Here is an 18,938-nt window from a genome sequence, read left to right on the forward strand (position 1 = left end):
CACCCATTTCCTCCCATGTTGACTGTATGACTGTAACTTGTTGCTCATATCCTAAATTTTTTATTAATATTGCATCTTCATTGCTTATTGACCCTATGACAATCATTAAGTGTCGTACCATATGATTCTTGACAAATGTATATTTTATTTTCTGTACGCTGAGAGCATATGCACCAAGACAAATTCCTTGTGTGTCCAATCACACTTGACCAATAAAAATTCTATTCTATTCTATTCTATGATTGAGCTCCATAGATGGATTTCTGCGGTCGATTTCCTCCTTTGTATAGTTTATTAATGCATTAAGGTTTAAAAGAAAAAAAAAACTCCAAGAAGCTGGTTATTGTGCTTTTAATCACCCAACAAGAAATTCTACTTAATATGCCAACTTTTAAAAAAAGTGATGCCAAGTGCAGATTTTGAAGGATTACTGTCAACACTAGAATGATTTAATCAATCAAATATTTATTATTTAAGTTATTACTTGTATTACATATAAATAAAACAAAATAGAAATAATAAAAAATAGTTTTGGTTTTATAAATGTGTTGCATTAAAATATTGTGCATTATATTCTGTCTAAAATTGTTATAACTATTGGCAAACACTTTGATTTGCTGTAAATCACAAAGCAATGTTGGAAATTGATGTTTTTAATAAAAAACAAAAGAAAATGGCTCTTTAATTGATTTCTATTTGCATCATCACATTTTTTCTACTCTAGAAATTTTAATAATACAGTGTTCCCTCGATTTTCGCGGGGGATGCGTTCTGAGACCGCCCGCGAAAGTCGAATTTCCACGAAGTAGAGATGCGGAAGTAAATACACCATTTTTGGCTATGGACAGTATCACAAACCATCCCTTAACACTTTAAACCCCTAAATTACCATTTCCCATTCCCTTAACAACCATTTACTCACCATTATTACTGGTACTCACCATTGAATAAGACAGTGATCCTGATATTTATAAACATAATTATTTATTAACAATTATTATTATTATTTGTTATTTATTTGCAAAAATTATTAGTTTGGTGATGATGTATGATGTCATCAGGCGGGAAAAACCGTGGTGTAGGAAAAAACCCGCCAAGTATTTTTTAATTAATATTCTTTGAAAAAACGTGGTATGGGCTATTCGCGAAGTTCGAACCCGCGAAAATCGAGGGAACACTGTACTGTAATATTCCTCTGAATGAAGATGCAGTGAAGTAAGTAAACATTATACAAGACATGGTGCTCAATATTTCTTGCCAGATAGGTTCCTTTGATATTTCGAGAAATGCTGTGAATGTTTTGATTTACCCAGTTAAGAATGGCTACAATAGCTGCCATGGGAGACATATGGAGCCCTGATTTACATCCCCCCCTTCTAGTCTCATCCCATGCCATGATATCTCATATGAGGGGTGAAATTCAAAATTTTCCCCTACCGGTTCTGTGGGCATGGCTTGGTGGATGTGGCAGAGGAAGAATACTGCAAAATCCCCATTCCTTCCCCACACCAGGGGAAGGATACTGTAAAATCTCCATTCCCTCTCCACTCCTGGGGGAAGGATATTGCAAAATCTCCATTTCCACCCCACTCTAGGCCAGCCAGAGGTGGTATTTGCCGGTTCTCTAAACCAGTGATTTTCAACCTTTTTTGAGCTGCGGCACATTTTTTACATATACAAAATCATGGGGCACATTGAGCAGGGGGGAGTGGGGGGGGGGCTAAAAAAGTTTGGACAAAAAAATTATCTCTCTCTTTCTCTCTTCCTCCCTTTCGCTCTATTTCTCTCCCTCTTTCTCTCTTTCCCTTCCTTCCTCTCTCTCTCCATCCCTCTTTCTTTCTCTCTTCCTTCCTTCCTTCCTCTCTCTTTTGCTCTCTTTCTATCTCTCCCTCCTTCCCTGCCTTTCTTTCACTCTCTCTCTCTTGCTTTCTTTCTCTTTCTCTCTCTCTTCCTCTCTCTCTTGCTTTCTTTCTCTCTCTTTCTCTGTCTCTTTCTCTCTCTCTTGCTTTCTTTCTCTCTCTCTTTCTCTCTCTCTTGCTTTCTTTCTCTCTCTTGATGAGCTTCGCAGCACACCTGACCATGTCTCGCGGCACACTAGTGTGCCACGGCACACTGGTTGAAAAACACTGCTCTAAACCAGTGTTTCCCAACCTTGGCAACTTGAAGATATCTGGACTTCATCTCCCAGAATTCCCCAGCCAGCGAATGCTGGCTGGGGAATTCTGGGAGTTGAAGTCCAAATACCTTCAAGTTGCCAAGGTTCGGAAACACTGCTCTAAACTAATCAAAATTTCCACTACCGGGTCTCCAGAACATGTCAGAACCTGCTGAATTTCATCCCTGCCTCACATGACTCTACTTTATATAAGTCATCTTTCCAGACAGGTGTATCCACAAAACTAGATAGCAGATATCTATCATTTTGTTTTCTAAAAGTGCTTAAAAGGTCCATTCCAAAACCATAGACACCTGTAGAAATGAAGAATGAAGCTGAGACCGGTCTTTTGCTTAAAAAACTTATTGTTCCATTTTTAAATTAAAATATTCCTTTAAAACAAAATGTCAAGGCAGGACAAAGAGAGTTTAATGGGCATAATTAGTGCCCTAGGAATTGCCTCAGAAAGGGCAATTTAAAATCTAGAAATTCATGTCCAAAACCTCCAAAATAGACTTGGTGATACCAGCAAAAATTGAATGAATATGAAAAATATAGCAAAGTATTGAATATTAAATTATGCTCCAGATCACTGGGATTTGTTTGGAACATTCATAGGACAACCTGAATCAGAATTGGAAGGTACTTTCTTCATACAATAATGTAATTCAACTCCTTCTCATTCAGATATAATAGCAAAAAAAAAAATACCACAACCAAAGAAGACAAATGATTAAGAAGGAGCACAATTAAAACACATGCACATAAACAATTATTGTGGGGGGGAATGTGTGCAAAGCAAAACACAAGTTTCATTGCCACAAGATGTCTATATCCTTCATGTGTGTCTAGGACAATGATGGCGAACCTATAGCACGGGTGCCATAGGTGGCAGGCAGAGCCATATCTGCTGTCATGCAAGCCATTGCCCTATCTCAGCTCCAACGTGCATGTGTATGCTGGCCAGCTGATGTTTGGCTCTCACAGAGCTCTGGGACGGCGTTTTTGGCTTCCAGAGAGCCTCTGGGGGGATGGGGGAGGGCATTTTTACCTTCCCCCCAGCTCCAGGGAAGCCTTTAAAGCCCTTCATGGCATCGGACCAGAATATCTCCGAGACCGCCTTCTGCCGCACGAATCCCAGCGGCCAGTTAGGTCCCACAGAGTGGGTCTTCTCCGGGTCCCGTCAACGAAACAATGCCACTTGGCGGCACCCAGGAGAAGAGCCTTCTCTGTGGCGGCCCCAGCCCTCTGGAACCAACTCCCCCCCAGAGATTAGAACTGCCCCTACCCTCCTTGCCTTTCGTAAGCTACTCAAAACCCACCTCTGCCGCCAGGCATGGGGGAATTAAGACTTCTTCTCCCCCTAGGCTGATACAACTGTATGTATGGTATGTTTGTACGTATGCTGGTTTTATACATTAAAGGATTTTAAGTTAGTTTTTAGTATTGGATTTTTACTGTATATTATTCATGTATATTGTTCATGACTGTTGTTAGCCGCCCCGAGTTTTCGGAGAGGGGCGGCATATAAATCCAATAAATTGAATTGAATTGAATTTGGAACTCAGGAGATGGTGAAACACGAGCCTTTTGGGCCCATCAGAAGTTGGGAAACAGGCCATTTCCAGCCTCCAGGGGGCCTCTAGCAGGGTGGGTAAAGCTATTTTCGCCCTTCCCAGGCATTGAATTATGGGTGTGGGCACTCGCGCATATACCATAGCGCATGTGCATGCTATTTCGGCACCTGAGGGGAAAAAGGTTCGCCATCACTGGTCTAAGGTACTTGCATAGCTTCCTAGGGGCTACTGCAGGAGGAGGTTTTCTTAAAGACTATACTTTCCCTCTTAGCATTTGATTTTAGCCATTTGTTTCCTTGACAGGCCATTAAAAAGACTTTCTTCTTATTTCACACAATTAAGTCTAGGTTACACTGCTCAAATAATGAATCTGCACGACTAACCATATGTCACTGGAGATTTATTTCCTGAACTACCATTTCCATGTGCTGAATAGTATGGATTGGCTTACATTAGTCTGTTAAACTGCAGGAAAAGCTTTGCCTTTCCTATTGACAAACCATACTTTCACATTTCTGGCAGTTTAGATATATGGTATCTAATGATACTGGAAAAAAAACATTTACTGTACCTTTTTCTGCTACTCAAAAATTCACAACTGCTCATTCAAAACAAAACAATTTAACTATAACATGGCTAATATCCATTGTTAACAATCACTTTAAAGTTTAAAATTGCAAAAAAAAGGAGTCAAAACTTTTGAACTACATGAATTTGATAAATCATTTTGTTTGAAACACAGGGAAAATGGTCACCTTTACACAACTTTTACAAGATACGGTGTTTCTTGCGAACCACTTGTAAACCCACAATTTAAAAACTCAAGCTCTAAAGAAACAATGAAGCACACATAGATTTAAGTGATTCTACCTATAGAAGATGACTGCGGGCTGATCAAAAGATCCTCCTGAACTTGTTCACTTCCAGGGACGGTCTGCTGGTCACTCAAAGAACTTTGGGATGCACTAACAGGCTGAGAAACCTCCTCGTGTACTTCTTCGTCACTCAGCCTTTCCACTTTTACGCGCACGTCTTCCTCAATCACCAGGGGCGAGGTGGTCTTGGTGCTCTCACACGTCATATAATCAGAAATTCTTCTCGACGCTTCAGATGGACCAGGCACTTCTAGAGTCCGAGAATTTTCTACTTGCTTCACTTTTTCCGACTGGAGCCTCCGGTCAATCCCGAAAGGGAAAGTCCACGGAAACGCTAAGGAAGAGTCTACAGGATGACTTCTACTCTCTGCGTAGGAAGCTGAAGTAGTCAAAACCTGTGGGGAGTTTGTCTGGGTGTTACATTTAAGTGGACTTTCTGGGGACATTACAATATAGCTTTTGCGCTTCCGCCGTGATTCTCTGCAGACAGGGATGGCTCTTTCTACCACGCTGCATTCCGAGGACACTGGGGAAAGGCTCCCATCCCGGGATGTAAAATTGCAGTTTGCACTGTTTTCCTGGCCTGTATCTAGCACCTTTTGTTGCTGGCTATTGGGGGTGTTCCATAAAATACTCGACTTCATAAACTCAGAACAGGTGCTAGCCACACTGAACATTTGCATGTAGCTAGCAGCAGCCAAGACGTCAATAATGTTTTCAGTGTTAATCGACAATGTTGCCGTGTAGGCGTATTCCAGGAGAGGCAAAAAGCCAGTCACGGTCACGTGGTGCAAGTCAAGTACACTCTGGCTGTCATCATCTGCTTGGCCAACCAATTTGGAACGGAAGAAGTCACTGCACGCTGCCAGGACAACCTTGTGTGCTCTGAAGATTTTATCTTGGACACGGATGGTGATGTCACAGAAATGTCCATCGTTACGTAGCATGTTCAGCTTTCCAAGCATCTCTTGGCTGTGAGCTGGGGAACTGTGGGTAAATGTTTTGACGCCCATTTTACTTGTATACTTGCTGCGGCAAATATTCAAAATGGAGCTGGAAAAGGGAAAAAAAAGGAGAAAGATTTTTCAGTTACGTAATTATGTAAACAAGCTAAAACTCTGGGAATTTATCATAAAACTTGTCATATGTTTTACATATGTCATACGTTCTTAAGAGAATACAGTGATACCTTGTCTTACAAACTTAATTGGTTCCGGGACGAGGTTCTTAAGGTGAAACGTTTGTAAGACGAAACAATGTTTCCCATAGGAATCAATGGAAAACCGATTAATGCGTGCAAGCCCAAAATTCACCCCTTTTGCCAGCCAAAGCGCCGGTTTTTGTGCTGCTGGGATTCCCCTGAGGCTCCCCTCCATGGGAAACCCCACCTCCGGACTTCTGCGTTTTTGCGATGCTGCAGGGGAATCAAAGCAGGGGGATCCCAGCATCGCAAAGACAAGTGCTTTGCTGGCAAGGGAAGTCCAGAGGTGGGGTTTCCCATGGAGGGGAGCCTCAGGGGAATCCCAGCAGCGCAAAAACGGGTGCTTCGCTGGCAACGGAAGTCTGGAGGTGGGGCATCCCAGCGGCGGCGGTGGGTTTGTAAGGTGAAAATAGTTTGTAAGAAGAGGCAAAAAAATCTTAAACCCCGGGTTTGTATCTCGAAAAGTTTGTATGATGAGGCGTTTGTAAGATGAGGTATCACTGTACTAATTAAATAATGTTTCTGTGTTTGCTACTTTGGTGGAAATATATTGCTTATTTGTCAATTATTTCAAACAAGACATAAAAGACTGAAATGTTGAAATGGTGTCAATGGAAAATAAAGGCTGTATGAATTGTTCTTAACATAAATCTGCTTAACAATACATGTGAATGCTCCCTTCCCATCTTCCTTTGATGCTATGTCAGAATCATTGCTTGCTATACTTTCTGAAACAAGGCCAAACTGGAGTGTGTTTAAGCAATGGTAAAACCTACCTAAGTAAATGTTTAAGAGATTGCAAGTAGTGCAAATATTGTAATCAAATCTAGTCTAGCATTGCTAATTTTAAATATGGTTGGCATCTTCTATGATTTTTACAGGAACATGAAATAAAATTTCACATTTCCTGTAGTCAAATTTTATTCTTGATAATTAGTAAATTACTGGCTATTCTGTTGCAATAGGAATTTTGACAAAATTATGATCCAATCATCATTAATAGTTTACAACTGCGCTTGCAGGAAAGTTTTAAAAAATGCAATATATAATTATTTGAAACTTGAGTTGTAATAGTTAATTACTGACATATAATATTCTGGACAGTTATAGTAAACAAAGACTTTAAGCTAAATCTTGGGATTCCCCTGTAACACACATTGTAAGAAGCTCAGACTTTGTAAGTCCACTGCTTCATATCCTTAATTAATCATGTAGATTAGAATTCAAGCTATCCTAGGCTCAAAATAATTAATCCTGTCAAAGTTCATTGCCTATTAAATAAGAGGTCATTGAAAATATGAAAAAAAAACTATTTCAGAAGATTAAAACACTATGTAAGAAGTATTTGCTTAATCTTTTTGACATAATAAAATCACATGAGGTGAGTCAATGATATTTTCAAGTGTTGTTAAGAATGTAATTGCTCCATCTGATACCACTGCTGCTTGCAGTAATACTCATGGATTTCTAAATATAGTAGAACTTTCTCCTTATGCTAAAGTGGGCATTTAAGGTCACTTTCTTAAGATGATCTTATCTGAAAGATAATGTGTAGGCATGACCGCTCATGTTTTTAAAGTTATACAATCCTGGTAAGACTTGGGATGGGGGTTGATTATATATGTTATATGTCTGCGTAGTATACAATCTACTGAAGTCTGGTGGATTTAATATGTCTGTGTATACGCAAATATAATAAGATATGGTTGGGATACTCAAAACAGTACACAGAAAAGTATAAAAGGCAGGCTATAATCACATACACAGCACATACCAAATGATACCCATTGAACTCAGAAAGTCTAGCAGGCAAATCCCAGGCATATTTATTTACATAATCCTGCCTTTCATTTAGGAATTCAAGGTGACATATATAACACAACTGTACTGCCTCCTGTTTTTCCTCATAACATTCTAGTGAGACAAGATTCCAATGAGAATGCATGGCAGGCCGTAGACAGCCAGTGAGATTACTTAAATTAAGAGTAACTGTAGGCAGATTTTTTTCTATATCCTGCCTTTGCTTAAGGTTGTTATATTCTTGACCTCCCAAGCAAAAATCATGAGAATGGTTGCCTTTTTTTGCTTTTACATTGATTTCTATGGGAAAAATGCTTTTACTTAAGAACATTTCTACTTAAGAATCTGATCACGGAACGAATTAAGTTCTTAAGTAGAGGTACCACTGTACAAGACATGATTAGTATTTTAGTGGGGAAAAAACCATATTAAACTATAATGAAAGCTACACTTTGATTTATAAGTATCACATTTGATTTTATTTATTTATTTATTATTTAGATTTGTATGCCGCCCCTCTCCGCAGACTGATGATGGCTTACTATGTTGCAAACGTAAAGGAGCCCTATGCTTGAATTCCAATTGACAGTTACTGTAACATTTGCCAAATATTGTGTATCTATCATCCAATATTTTTTCAAACAACAACATTCAGCACATATGCTGAATTGCCAGGAAAAGCACCCATCAAGTAAGTTGCTACTTTAGCAATTACTTGAAGTAACTCTCTAACCATTAATGTTGCCCCTTTAAAACTTTTAACCCAAACTATTCTTCTCCCATATCAATCCATGTCTCTCATCCCCAGCCTGGCTAAAAATGAAACATTCAAGGTGTGTATGCTTTTGCTAATCCATCAACTTGTGACACCAGTTACTTCTGTAAAAGGAACTGACTTTCAGGAATCTTGTTCAAGTTTGAACAAGACGAGCATTTGGTACTTGTTCTCGCCCTTTCTACACTGATTTAACTTTACAATGGATCAATTGTCTGAATACAACCCTATATTAAATGTTTTTAGATAGTTAATCTTAAAAAAAAGAATTGCTTGCTGTTAGGCCAGCACAAATTTGATTATTTGGAAAATGCTGTAAATTCAAAAGTGATATGCTTCTGCTGCTGGGGGAGGGGGAAGGGATTTTATTTTATTCCAATAAAATTTAGTGGACGATATTAATTAATAAGTAACTTTTCAATAATTATATCTTATAATTATATCGTGTTGTGAGCCGCCCTGAGTCTTCGGAGAGGGACGGCATACAAATCTAATAAATTATTATTATTATTATTATTATTATTATTATTATTATAATTATTATAATTATAATTATAATTATAATTATAATTATAATTATTATTATTATTATTATTATTATTATTATTATTATTATTATCATCATCTAACTTCAGAGTTAGAAGGGAGTAGACTTCCAAGCTCTCAAAATGCTCATATCCTGATATTATTTATTAAAAAAAAAACATTTATAAAGCTGTCCATCTTGTTTAATATAAGCCTGGGCAAATCAATAATACAAAAATAGTAAAACAAACAACAACAACAACCCATCACAATATTCTTGGTCAAGCCAAAATGCAATATATTTCCACACAATAAACTTTATTAGGGTGACAATACAGTACTCTAAAAGCTTCTGTATTTAGTATAACACTCTAAATATGAGACTGCACTATTAAATAACTATTTGATGTCATAATTGCCTGGCCTTGGCAAGAATCTTATCTGATAGAGGTAATTTTTTATTTCAGTTCAGTTGCCTTTCTATGTTCTGCACTGTTCATATATGGACAAAACTTTTATGTATAAATAGAAATGTGTACTTGTGCCATTTATTTTCTTTTTCTGAAAATAAAGAAAAGTTTTATTGTCACTATGCAAAACTTTGGAGCATTAAATATCTACTAGTGGATTTCACTAGAAGTCAGATTTTAGTTAATAAGCAGTAAACCAATTAAAGCAAGTACTTAATGCAGATCTAACTATCACCTATTTAATTAACCATCATGAACGAAGAGTACAACGAATCTTTGAATTCTTGCTAAGGAAATCTAAAATAACTTTAAAATATACTATGAACAAGATAGTTCTTCAGAACAACCCAACTACTTAACTGCTCTTCAAACTTCATTTGTAATATGATACAAGTGCTTTAAAATAATATTTCTGTATTATACGTTCAAGTGTTCAAATAACTTCATGTGCACGATCTAATTGCATCTCTTATAACAATCTCTTGAAGTTAATGTGGACAACTGGTGGCAGAGTTGATCACATGCATCATAAAGTTTGTACAATCACATGAAAAGGATTATATGTTTGTGTGAAGGCAAGTGAGTGGGGAAAAGAAGCTTAACCATTTGTCCCAGCCGACTCTTAATTCTTTACTGCTGTTGGTGTTAAAAAGCTAAAAAGACACTCCAAAGATTAAGATTCCACGATAAATCCATCTCAAAATAGGCTAACAGTACATTCTGTTTTAGCGGCCATTCTCAAGGAACTCTATGATTTATTTATTTATTTTATTTATTATTTGGATTTGTATGCCGCCCCTCTCCGAAGACTCGGGGCGGCTCACAACAAGTGAAAACAAATCATAAATAATCCAATTAATTAAAATATTTAAAGATTTTAAAAAACCCATATCCTAACAGACACACACACAAGCATACCATGTATAAATTAAACGTGCCCAGGGGGAGATATTTAATTCCCCCATGCCTGACGGCAAAGGTGGGTTTTGAGGAGTTTACGGAAGGCAGGAAGAGTAGGGGCAGTTCTGATATCCGGGGGGAGTTGGTTCCAGAGAGCCGGTGCCGCCACAGAGAAGGCTCTTCCTCTGGGGCCCGTCAACCGACATTGTTTAGTTGACGGGACCCGGAGGAGGCCCACTCTGTGGGACCTAATCGGTCGCTGGGATTCGTGCGGCAGAAGGCGGTCTCGGAGATATTCTGGTCATAGCAGCTGCCAGAAAATCTGCTCACACTTCTCAAGGAGGCCCTGTTAACAAATGCGTGTTAATGTCTGGGGTGGGGGTAAGTCATGCCCAGAAATGGCAGACCCTCATAACAGGCCTTTAAGGCTAAGGCTGTTTGAAAGGCAATCAATATAGTCCCTCTGCTACAGAAAGAATTTTGAGGTTGAGTGTGTGGCTTGCTTATGGCCACCTAGGGAGAACATAGGAAAAATGAGATTTAAAGTAAGGATTTCCTGGTTTATAGCTTCCTCAGTTTAGTTAGTAATGCTGTCCAGCACATTTATTTCTTAACTTATTCTTCCCTGTGCTTAACATATTTTCAAAACAGTAGCATTTTGGTTTGAAGAGAAACACTAATGAAATCCTTAAAATAATTATGATTATTAAACCTAATTTTGTCTAGTAACTATATTTTGGTCAAATCTATTTTTTATTTTTTTATTTATCTTATTTATTTGTCAAACAGGTAGAGGATAGTAATAGTTTGTATAAACATAACAGAAGTAAAAAAAAAGTAACGATAAAAGAGGACAGTAGGATAGGAATGGTAGTCACAGTGATGCGCTTATACATGCCCCTTACAGACCTCTTAGAAACAGGGAGAGGTCGACTGCAGAGAGTCTAAGGTTAAAGTTTTAGGGGTTTGAGGTGAAGGGGTGAAGTTTATGAAGTCGTGGCAAGGGCAAAAACATAGCTTTTCTGTTTTGGAATAACATTCTTCTCTTGTAAAGAAGAAAAGCATTTAAGCTTGCAGAGTAAAGTAAACATGAATTGAGACACTTTGAAATATTTCTGCCATAAGATGTATTACCATACATAAATTAAATCACTCATAAAAAGAAAACTATTCCTTCAAAAGTATTCAATGCTATATTTACTCATAAAATTATTCTAATCTACAGAGGGATAAGTTAAATCAAATATTGTTTATTTTGACAGTTGCTACTTTTATCAAACGTTGAGTAAATTTTGCAAGGCCAAAAGTTAAGTAAAAAAGCATAGAGCAAGAACAAGAAAGCAGGGATATAAACTCTGAATCTACTGAAAGTCAAGTAAATTTTCACCTGCCTGACATATTGCATCTTCTAAACCATAAAGCCATTAGTCTTTCAGCTAGAAGTTAGAATCAATCAAATTAGAATCAAAAATGTGTATTTATTTATATAGGATTGTATTTTTAAACAGAAAACTTTTTATCTCCCTTTTAGCCAAATCATGATACTCAGTTTGCTTTAATTGTCTCCTGTCTTAAAAAAAGACGTTTATTTTAGGCTACATCAGATGTGTCCTTGAAAAAAGACAAAGTAAATAAACAATTTTAATGTGGGTGTTCCTTTTGACAACATTATGTTAAGCAACAAGTGATCCGGGAGTATCTTAAAACAGGGGATCAATATGCTGTGATTAACAAATCTATGGCTCCATTGGCATAAGCAAGGTTTTTAAGAAATATTTTTGCTGTGAATGTAGTAGCCACTATGAGTCCAACAGATTCAACAGAATACAAATCTAATAAATAAGCCTCAATCAACAATAATGTTAAACACTTTATATTTCTGGCTGTGAATACTAAACCAATGCCTACAAAACAAAACACTGTAGTATAGTAGACAATTTCCCCCTTGTTCTATTCAGCAGGCATGCAAATGTGTATACAGTGTTCCCTCGATTTCCGCGGGGGATGTGTTCCGAGACCGCCTGCGAAAGTCGAATTTCCGCAAAGTAGTGATGCGGAAGTAAATATACCATTTTTGGCTATGGACAGTATCACAAGCCTTCCCTTAACACTTTAAACCCCTAAATTACCATTTCCCATTCCCTTAACAACCATTTACTCACCATTATTACTGGTACTCACCATTGAATAAGACATTTAGTGATCCTGATACTTATAAACATAATTATTTATTAACAATTATTATTTTTTTGTTATTTATTTGCAAAAATTATTAGTTTGGCAGTGTCATCGGGTGGGAAAAACCGTGGTATAGGGAAAAAACCGGGAAGTATTTTTTAATTAATATTTTTTGAAAAACCGTGGTATAGGCTATTCGTGAAGTTCGAACCCGCGAAAATCGAGGGAACACTGTACATTTATATCTTGCTTGTTAGAATAGATCTATTGGACAAACCCTTTTGCTAGAATGAAGTGCACTTGTTGCCTTTTCGTAAGAAGAAATAATTATTTTGAGACCATACTAAAAGTAAATATTTGTAGACAGATTTTAAGCAAAGAGTTATATGCTCTGATAATGGGTATGAGCCATTTAATTTAATTTAATTTATTTGACTTCTATGCCGCCCAATCCCAATGGGACTCAGGGCGGATTACAACAATAAATAATACATACAATAAACAAGTCAAATAATTGGAAGTAATAATTGGTAATAATATTTTACACAATAAGTTGTAGCATAGTTTGTTTGCTTTAGCTTAACACATGGGAAAATATCTTTTTTGGTTCATGGATATACTCAGACTGTTGTGGGGACCCTCACAGATTAACTTCATAAGAGAGTTGAAAGGACAGCCAAGCATGATTCTGCATGGATATGTCCAAGTAGTTTCCTTGGAAACGATGAAGAAGTGGTTCTCTTCCTCAGCAATGTTTTCTCAACTTCCCAGTGCAGCTGAAAATGCTTGAACCTGAAAGACTCTCACTGAAGTACCAATCAGGTCTGACTCTGGCTAGGTTTTTGACATCAGCCATTAAGTGGGGTTGTCTATTGACAAAATGCCTGTTATGTCGGTGGTAAATTTCATCAGAAGGGAAGCTAGTGCAATCAGGTGTACAGTACTCTCTCTTATGATGCTCTACCCCTCCAGGTTATATGATTGTGAATGTTGAATCAATGTCACAAAACAAAATGCCAATAGACAACATATCTTTTTTCTTATTTTGTTCAGTGGCATGAATATAAGCATATTAGAAAAGAAACAATTGGGAAAAAAACTCTTGGTTAGAGTGAAGTGCACTGATAAACTGATGCCTTTTGGTAGAGACTAGTAATGATTTCATTATTTTTGACTTTTTACTGGATAGTAAAACATTGTACCTGGTTTTTTTAATTTTGCAATAACACAGAGACTATTCTGAACCACAAGGCATTTTGGAAAGAGGAAGATGGTAGTTCTTTATTTTAAGTTAAAAAAAAATTAAGAGCCCCGTAAATTTAAGCAGGTTAAGATCCACCATTATTGAAAATGAACAAGGCTTGCATTCTGGACAAACAAGGGTGACTCATATCAGCATAACAAAAATCAACCAGGGGGGCCATAACAACCACCTCACATACACAATGTGGCATCAGAAAACAGGACTGGGACAGAAAACCAAGCAAATTAACGAATATTTTTTACCAGTAAATAAATGACCAAAAATAATGGGCTGAGCAAGACACATGGGCTGACCAAAACCACAGCTTTGGGGAAGGGAGAAATCGAATTATGCCAGAACATGTAAGGCCAAACAGATTCTTTTTAATGGCACCAATGGCATCTTCCACCTGTACAGTGACCATATGTTCCTTGCGAAAATAAACAACAAACCTGTAAAAGGAGCCTATCTGATAGAGATTCCCAAGGACACGAAAACATGTTTATTACTTCATTTTACACATTCTGAACCAAGAAAATCCTGCCAGGGCATATACAGTAACCCTAAAGGGCAGCTTTTCTAACCTGGAATCAAGGACACCATGCCTATCACATACCCTTATCAACATACCCATATAGTGGCTCTCCATGATTCACATTTTACCAGTGGATGGTGAACCTTTCTCCCCCTGGGTGCCAAAAGCGTGTGTGCACACAGTATCGTCCATGCGCGAGTGCCCACACCCATAAATCAATGCCTGGGGAGAGTTTAAATTGCCTCTCCTATCCTCCTGGAGGCCTTCTGTAGGCCAGAAACAGTCCATTTCCCAACTTCTGGTGGGCCCAGTCGGCCCATTTTTCACCCTCCCCAGAGGCTTCCCTGGAGCCGGGGAAGGGCAAAAATGCCCTCCCAGAACCTCCATTGGAGCCAAAAATCAGCTGGCTGGTGCACACATGCATGCTGGAGCTGAGCTAGGGCAACGGCTCATGTGCCAGCAGATATGGCTCCATGTGCCACCTGTGGCACCCGTACCATAGGTTTGCCATCGCTGCACTATACATTGAAAGGCGTCATTGGAAAACCTCCCAGGTTGGGGAGACCTACTTTTGCAGCCTAACCTTTACCATGGTGGGGAGGGGGGGAGCACAGAGGCCATTCAGGCCTTTCCCAACCTTTGAAACTTCCTGTAAACAACACTCCCCCCCCAATCTCGATTTGGGGGCTTCCTATAGGATGCCCCCCTTAGTTAATGAAGCATTAATTAATGCCAACAACGTTGCAAAACCGGCACCAGAGCAATTCCAAATCGGGGTGGTTGGGTGTTAAGAGAAACCCCCCCCCCCCCCACGTCGTGCCCTGGGAGAATCTCAGGCATCAGCGCAGACGGGGCGCCACGGGGGAGGCCGGGATGCTCCGGCAAGGGGCGGGGCCAAAGGGGCGGGGCCTAGGATCCCCTCTCTCCCCTCCTCCCTCCCTCTTTCCCCTCAGCCTCCATTACCTGCTCTTGGCGAGGCCCTCCTTTCCCCGCGACAGCGGGAGAGCCGAAGGGGGAAGGTCGGTCGGTCAACAAGCGCCAAAGCCCAGCTTCTCCCTTCCCGGGCCCCGTCCGGGCTCTTCAGCTTGGCCCCCGCAGGGCCATGGCTGCCGCCGCCGCCGCGGCTTCTTCTACTGAGGGGAGGGGGGGAGGAGGGCGAGGAAAGGAGGGCCCCCCGCGAAGGAGGAGAGAACGAGTCCCGCGCGCCGCCACGCAGGCGCTCTCGCGGCCTGGGTGAAGGGAAAAAGGGGGGGGCGGGGAAAGGAGAAGGACGGTGGCGGCGCGGGGCCCGCTGGAGGGCTTCGCGCGCGGGGCCCTGGCGTTTCGGGCTCTCCTCCTCCTCCCCCCGCCCTCGCTTTTTTTTTTCACGCGGAGCCGACGAGCCGAGCACTTTGTTTGTGTCCCATAATGCAACGCGGGCGGCGGCGGCGGGCTGAATAGAAAAAAAAAAAGGGAGGGAATCGGCGCGACGGAGGGGGAAAAAAGGAGGGGGGAGAAGAGGAGAGGCCGTCAGCGTTCGCCCGAAGGGGCGGAGCTTGTGCCCCTCCAAGTGAAGGGGCGGTGCGGGCGCGCTCTCTCTCGGCTGCCCCGTTGAAGCGGAGACGCGCCTTAGAGGGGGGGGAGGGGGACCCTCAGGGGTTGTTTTCGCCACTCTAGTTTTTAAATCCCTGAAATGAATCAGGTGAGTGAGGAAAATAAACAAATAAAGGAGATTTCCCCGCCTTTTAAGGGTGTACTAGGGCAGAGCGCATACTGCACATTTTTCACAAACTTCTTGGTGGCTACGAAAAATCCAAAACATGGTTAAAAAATAAAGATACAGTACAAACAAAACGGCATTACCGCCACCCCCACCCCAAATGCATCAGTTCTAGGCCTAGGAGGTGTTTCATACAAAAACAACCCACATAATTTTCTAGTTCTGTCCAGAGTCTTGAAGTTGGCTAAGCTAATAAATTCAAATACACAAATAGGTGCAAAGGAAGGTTTTCCTCTGTATGTGTATGTGTACATATGCTTATAAAAAGATATACTGTATTTCCTATACATATTTTAGGGAACTGCAGGAAAGTTTTCCTGTGTGTGCGCATGCGCATATAAATAGATATACACTGCTCAAAAAAAATAAAGGGAACACTTAAACCAGTGTTTTTCAACCAGTGTGCCGCGAGACATGGTCAGGTGTGCCGCGAAGCTCAGAGAGAGAAAGAAAACAAGAGAAAGAAAGAAAGAGAAAGAGAGAAAGAAAACAAGAGAGAAAGCAAGCAAGAGAGAGAGCAAGAAAGAAAGAAAGAGAGAGAAAGAAAGAGAGAAAGAACAAGAGAGAAAGAAAACAAGAGAAAGAAAGAAAGAGCAAGAGAGAAAGAGAACAAGAGAGAAAGAAAGCAAGAGAGAGAGCAAGAAAGAAAGAAAGAGAGAGAAAGCAAGCAAGAGAGAGCAAGAAAGAAAGAAAGCAAGAGAGAAAGAAAGCAAGAGAGAAAGAACAAGAGAGAAAGAAAGAGAGAGAGAGCAAGAAAGAAAGCAAGAGAGGGAGGGAGGGAGGTAAGGTGGGAGAGAGAAAGACATAGAGGGAGGTAGGGAGGGAAAGAGCAAAAAAGAGGAAAGAAGGAAAGGAGAAAAAAAGAGGAAGGGAGAGAAAGAGGGAGAGAGAAATAGAGCGAAAGGGAGGAAGAGAGAGATTTTTTTTGTCCAAGCTTTTTTTAGCCCCCCCCTAACTGTGCCCCATGGTTTTGTAAATGTAAAAAATGTGCCGCAGCTCAAAAAAGGTTGAAAATCACTGACTTAAACAACACAATAGACTGTAAATCAAACTTCTGTGAAATCAAACTGTCCACTTAGGAAGCAACACTGATTGACAATCAATTTCACATGCTGTTATGCACATTCAACTTTGTACAGAACGAAGTATTCAATGAGAATATTTCATTCATTCAGATGTACCATGTGTTATTTGAGTGTTCCTTTTACTTTTTTGAGCAGTATATTTCGCATACATATTTTAGGGAACCTCAGGAAGGTTTTCCTACACAGATGTGCATAGGAAAAACTTTATGGGGTTCCCTAAAATACTGTGTATATAAAATATACAATGCAATATACAAATAAATATAAAATATCTATTTCATATACAGCCGACAGGCTTGGGGCCATTGAGTTTTAACACCTAGCCCCTGTCAACGATTGAACGTATAATATATGGTAGGATGAATGTGGATGATTGGTTTTAAGAACTGGGGTTATTTTAATGTTAGATTTCTTATATGTTTTTTGTATTCACTTCTGTTGCGAGCAGCGGTGGGCTACGAGCCGGAACGCTAAATTGCACTCACCCCCACGGTTCGTAAGGGCTTGTGGGGCCAGTGCAATTTTGCTTTTTCACCTGTGGAAATCGCGCACGGTGCTGAAGGTGCGTCTGTGTTTCGGTGAAGTTTTACCTGCGATTCCGTGCACGATTTTGCTACCTCCAAAGGTGCAGAAGTAAAATTACACTGGCCCTGTAAGTATTTACAAGCCACGGCGGCAAGCACAATTTAGCTCGTAGCCCACCGCTGTTTGTGAGCCACCCTGAGTCTGCAGAGAAGGGCGGCATAGAAATCGAATTAGTGATAAATAAATAGTTACACACACAGGTATGTGTGTAAATACATGTGTGTAAATACAGGTATGTGCATACATGTGTGTAAATAGATATACACATACATACATATACAGTAATAATAATATATTATGTACAGGTAGCCCTCGACTTAATACCACAATTGAAGTTGACATTTTTGTTGTTAAGTGAGACGTTTGTTATGTGAGTTTTGCCCCATATTACAACCTTCCTTGCATCAGTTGTTAAGTTAATCACTGCAGTGCTGATAAATTAGTAATCCGGTTGTTGAATGAATCTGGCTTCTGTGTTGAATTTGCTTGTCAAGGTAGGAAAAGAAGATCACGTGACCCTTGGACACCGCAGCGGTCATAAAGATGAGCCAGTTGCCAAGCACCCGTATTAGGATCACGTGACCACGGAGATGCTACAATAGTTGTAAATGGAAAAAATGGTCATAAGTCACTTTTTTGGTGACATTGTAACTTTGAATGGTCGCTAAATGAGTAATTGTATGTCGAGAACTACCTGTACATTCCATAGACCAGTGTTTCCCAACCTTGGCAACTTGAAGATATCTGGACTTCAACTCCCAGAATTCCCCAACCAGCATTCGCTGGCTGGGGAATTCTGGGAGTTGAAGTCCAGATATCTTCAAGTTGCCAAGGTTGGGAAACACTGCCATAGGCATATTACACAGATAATAAAGCGGTGTTTCATGCTATGATTGTTTCTAGCGTGTTTCGTCCAAAATAAGACCCTGTCTTACCTTTTTTTGAACCCTGAAACAAGTGCTTGGCCTTATTGCCATGCATTCAAAAGCCCGATTGGCCTTATTGTCAGGGGATGTCTTATTTGGTGGGGGAAACAGGTAGGCGTCTCAAGAAAAGAGAGAAAAGCATCCAGATTCTATAATTTGTATTGGATGCAGCTCTGGGAATGCTTTCCGTTTAATGCCTTCCAAAATCCTCTTCAATTCCCGGGGGCTTGGCTGGGACACTCCCTCCTCCAAATCTGAAAACTGAAACTGAAGATGCCATGAAATTAACACACCCAGATTAGCTGCTAATCCAGCAACAAGACTACATTTTGAATAATAAACAAGGGAA

General features: G+C 39.9%; 1 protein-coding gene across 2 annotated transcripts in view; it reads right to left on the bottom strand.

Annotated features, from left to right (window-relative positions):
• ZBTB44 (zinc finger and BTB domain containing 44) overlaps positions 1-15,685 on the bottom strand; it is a 29,656-nt gene extending 13,971 nt beyond the window's left edge. Inside the window, exons 1-2 of one of the 2 annotated variants that reach the window (XM_070765974.1) lie at positions 15,198-15,685; positions 4,603-5,660 (exon numbers count right to left, since the gene is read on the bottom strand). In XM_070765974.1, the coding sequence (XP_070622075.1) occupies positions 4,603-5,620 (1,018 nt within the window). In that variant the 5' untranslated portion in view covers positions 5,621-5,660; positions 15,198-15,685. The remainder of the gene's footprint in view (positions 1-4,602; positions 5,661-15,197) is intronic. The other variant, XM_070765973.1, reaches the window with a different exon arrangement.
• Between the last annotated feature and the right edge of the window lie 3,253 nt (positions 15,686-18,938).

The sequence above is a fragment of the Erythrolamprus reginae genome, chromosome 12, assembly GCF_031021105.1.
Source record: "Erythrolamprus reginae isolate rEryReg1 chromosome 12, rEryReg1.hap1, whole genome shotgun sequence".
NCBI classification, from domain to species: domain Eukaryota; kingdom Metazoa; phylum Chordata; class Lepidosauria; order Squamata; family Dipsadidae; genus Erythrolamprus; species Erythrolamprus reginae.